The following is a 2,895-nucleotide window of genomic DNA, read 5'->3' on the forward strand; positions in this document are numbered from 1 at the left end:
AGAAGGGATTCTCCCCAATCCCACTAAAATACAGGATTTCCTCGAATCGAAAACTCCCCACAATCTCAAAGGGGTACAGGAGATCAACGGTAGGTTGACGGCGTTGGGAAGGCTCATTGCCAAATCTGCAGAGAAAGCAATTCTCCTGTACCAGACACTCAAAGGATGTTTAGACAAAAAAACAGTTTAAATGGACAGAAGAAGCATGCGGCATTGCAAAAACTGAAAGACGCCCTACAACAACTCCTAGCTCTCACATGCCCACTCCCAGGGGAGACACTACAGATCTACTTAGCAGCGTCTGAAGAGGCCATCTCCTCTATACTAGCAGTGGAGAGAGAGGGAAAGCAGATCCCCATTCATTTTGTTAGCACGGCCCTGCAAGGGCCAGAAGTCAATTACCCGGCCTTGTAAAAGCTGGTCCTCGCCCTGGTTTATGCAGTCAGGCGACTACGGAGATATTCCCAGATCCACAAGGTGGATATTCTGACTAGTTACCCAATAAAGCAAGTGCTACTAAGGCCAAAAAAGTCTGGGCGCCTGGCCAAATGGGCCATAGAGTTAGGTGAGCACGACATCCAATACCACCCCAGGACCAGCATTGAAGCCCAGGCTCTTGCAGATTTCCTGGTCGAAATCCCAGATACCATCATGGGGGTACCAACAACAATCTCCATCGACCAACTCGAGCCTGAAGCTGGTAAGGAGCCCTGGAAGCTGTACACTGATGGCACGTCACGTAAGGAAGGCTCAGGCGCAGGTCTGATCCTTCAGAACCCCAAAGGCGAAGAGATCACTTACGCGTTGCGATTCGACTTTCAAGTGTCTAATAACGAGGCGGAATACGAAGCACTCCTAGCAGGCCTGAGGCACGCCAAGGAGGTTGGCGTGAAGCAACTAGCAGCCCTCAGCGATTCACTGCTTATCACAAACCAGGTAAATGGAACGCATGAGGCTAAAGACTCAAGGATGCAGAAATACCTTGACGCAGTCCGAAGTCTAATCAGCACGTTCAAAAGCTTTTCCATAAAACAAATCTCCCGGGGAAAAAACGCAAGGGCGGACGCTCTCAGCAAGTTAGCCTCAACTTCCTATGATCACTTAACAAAGAAAGTGCTAGTCGAAGTGCTCCCAGGGAGAAGTATCGATAACCAGAATGTCAATACAATATCGACTGCACCGGAATGGACCAAACCGTATGTCGATTACTTATGCCATGACGTGCTACCAGATGATCCTGAGGAGGCAAGAAAAGTCAAGATCAGGGTGTCACATTTTGCAATCAGGGATAACCAATTATACCGAAGAGGGTATCTTAGTCCATGGCTAAGGTGCATCTCCAAGGAAGAGGGGCAGAAATTCCTAGAAGAAAGTCATTCGGGGGATGCGGCGGCACATAAAGGCGCTCGAGCACTCACATGAAAAATACTCCGCCTAGGGGTATATTGGCCGGACGTATACAACGATGTTGCAGCCCTAACCAAGAAATGCAAAGAATGCTAGGAATTTGCTCCTTTCCAAAATCAACCGGCCATGTCGTTGACCAGCATCACCAGCCCCCGACCTTTCCACCAATAGGGAATCGACATAGTGGGACCTTTCCCACCAGCACCAGGGGGTGTGAAATTCTTGCTGGTGGTCGTGGATTATTTCACGAAGTGGATAGAAGCAGAACCACTGGCCAACGTTATTGGCAAACAAATGATAAAATTCATGACCAAGAACATCTTGGCCCGTTTTGGCACACCCAGAATCCTCATAAGCGATAATGGCACACAATTTGAAGGAAGTCCCTTCAAAGAGTGGTGTGAAGACAAAAAAAATTCATCACCGGTTCACGTCAGTAGCGCACCCTCAGGCCAATGGGCAAACCGAAATATAAAACAAAACCAAAGTTAATGGTTTGAAGAAAAGGCCACCCAGGTCAAAGTTCGCCTGGGTGGATGAACTCCCGACAATGTTGTGGTCCTATCGTACCACGACAAGGTCAAGCACGGGAGAAACGCCATTTAGTCTAACCTACGGGACGAAAGCGGTCCTCCTATTGGAAATAGTAGCTGGCTCCCTACGAACAGAGAGTTTCGAGGAAACAACCAACGAAGAAGGGCGACACCAAGACCTGGACATGCTCGACGGAAAACGTGAGGCGGCACAGCTGCGCCAAGCACTGTATAAATCACGAACTGAGAACTATTACAACCGCCAAGTCCGGGTCGAAAACTTCAAAGTTGGAGAATGGGTATTACGAAAGAATGAGTCCAGCCATGCCGAACCATTGGGGAAACTCAGCGTCACTTGGGAAGGACCGTACAAAATCATGGAAGCCCATAAGAATGGTGCTTATGTCCTAGAAACTCGGGACGGGCGTGCCATTACAAGAACGTGGAATGCTCAAAGCCTGCGACACTTTTACTCTTAAAACGAGTGTTAAAGGTAGAATCACTGGTAGAGAAGGCATTGTGTATTAATTTTAACATGTAAACGTAATAAGCAAAAATTACTTCACTACTAAATTTTATCACGCTCTAAACAAAACTAGAGTAAACAAAAAGGGTAATTTAGATGCCCCTTTATTTTCAAGCTTGAAAAACAAAACAAAGAAGCTATGTACATTTACCGTATGACAACATGGTCTGATCATCCAACGTCACACGAGCGAAATCGTTACAAGGAGGCAGCCAGGGGGTTTTTATCAAAAAATGATCATAACCTTTCCCCCAAAACATGTTCGTCAATCATATTACAGCATACATATGAAAGAACATGTGACATAAGTGTAGAAGATTCATAATCTTCCACTAATCAGAAAAAACAAAACTGGGCAAGCCTCAAGATGACGATCTTGACTACATCCAGGGTCTTTAAGCAGCAAATTAGAACAAATTTCTCAAAGAC

At 46.5% G+C, this 2,895-nt stretch overlaps 1 protein-coding gene across 1 annotated transcript; it reads left to right on the forward strand.

The window, feature by feature from the left end:
- Positions 1-651: 651 nt before the first annotated feature.
- Positions 652-1,422, forward strand: LOC145127532 (uncharacterized). Its single transcript, XM_079062713.1, has one exon. The coding sequence runs from the start codon at positions 652-654 to the stop codon at positions 1,420-1,422; it is 771 nt and encodes a 256-aa protein (XP_078918839.1).
- Positions 1,423-2,895: the final 1,473 nt, after the last annotated feature.

The sequence above is a fragment of the Lactuca virosa genome, chromosome 7, assembly GCF_052849685.1.
Source record: "Lactuca virosa cultivar CGN04683 chromosome 7, Lactuca_virosa_CGN04683_v6, whole genome shotgun sequence".
Taxonomy (NCBI): Eukaryota; Viridiplantae; Streptophyta; class Magnoliopsida; order Asterales; family Asteraceae; genus Lactuca; species Lactuca virosa.

Excerpts from the sequence above, each read along its gene's own strand:
- LOC145127532 (XM_079062713.1), top strand. The coding sequence starts at position 652 with ATGGGGGTACCAACAACAATCTCCATCGACCAACTCGAGCCTGAAGCT.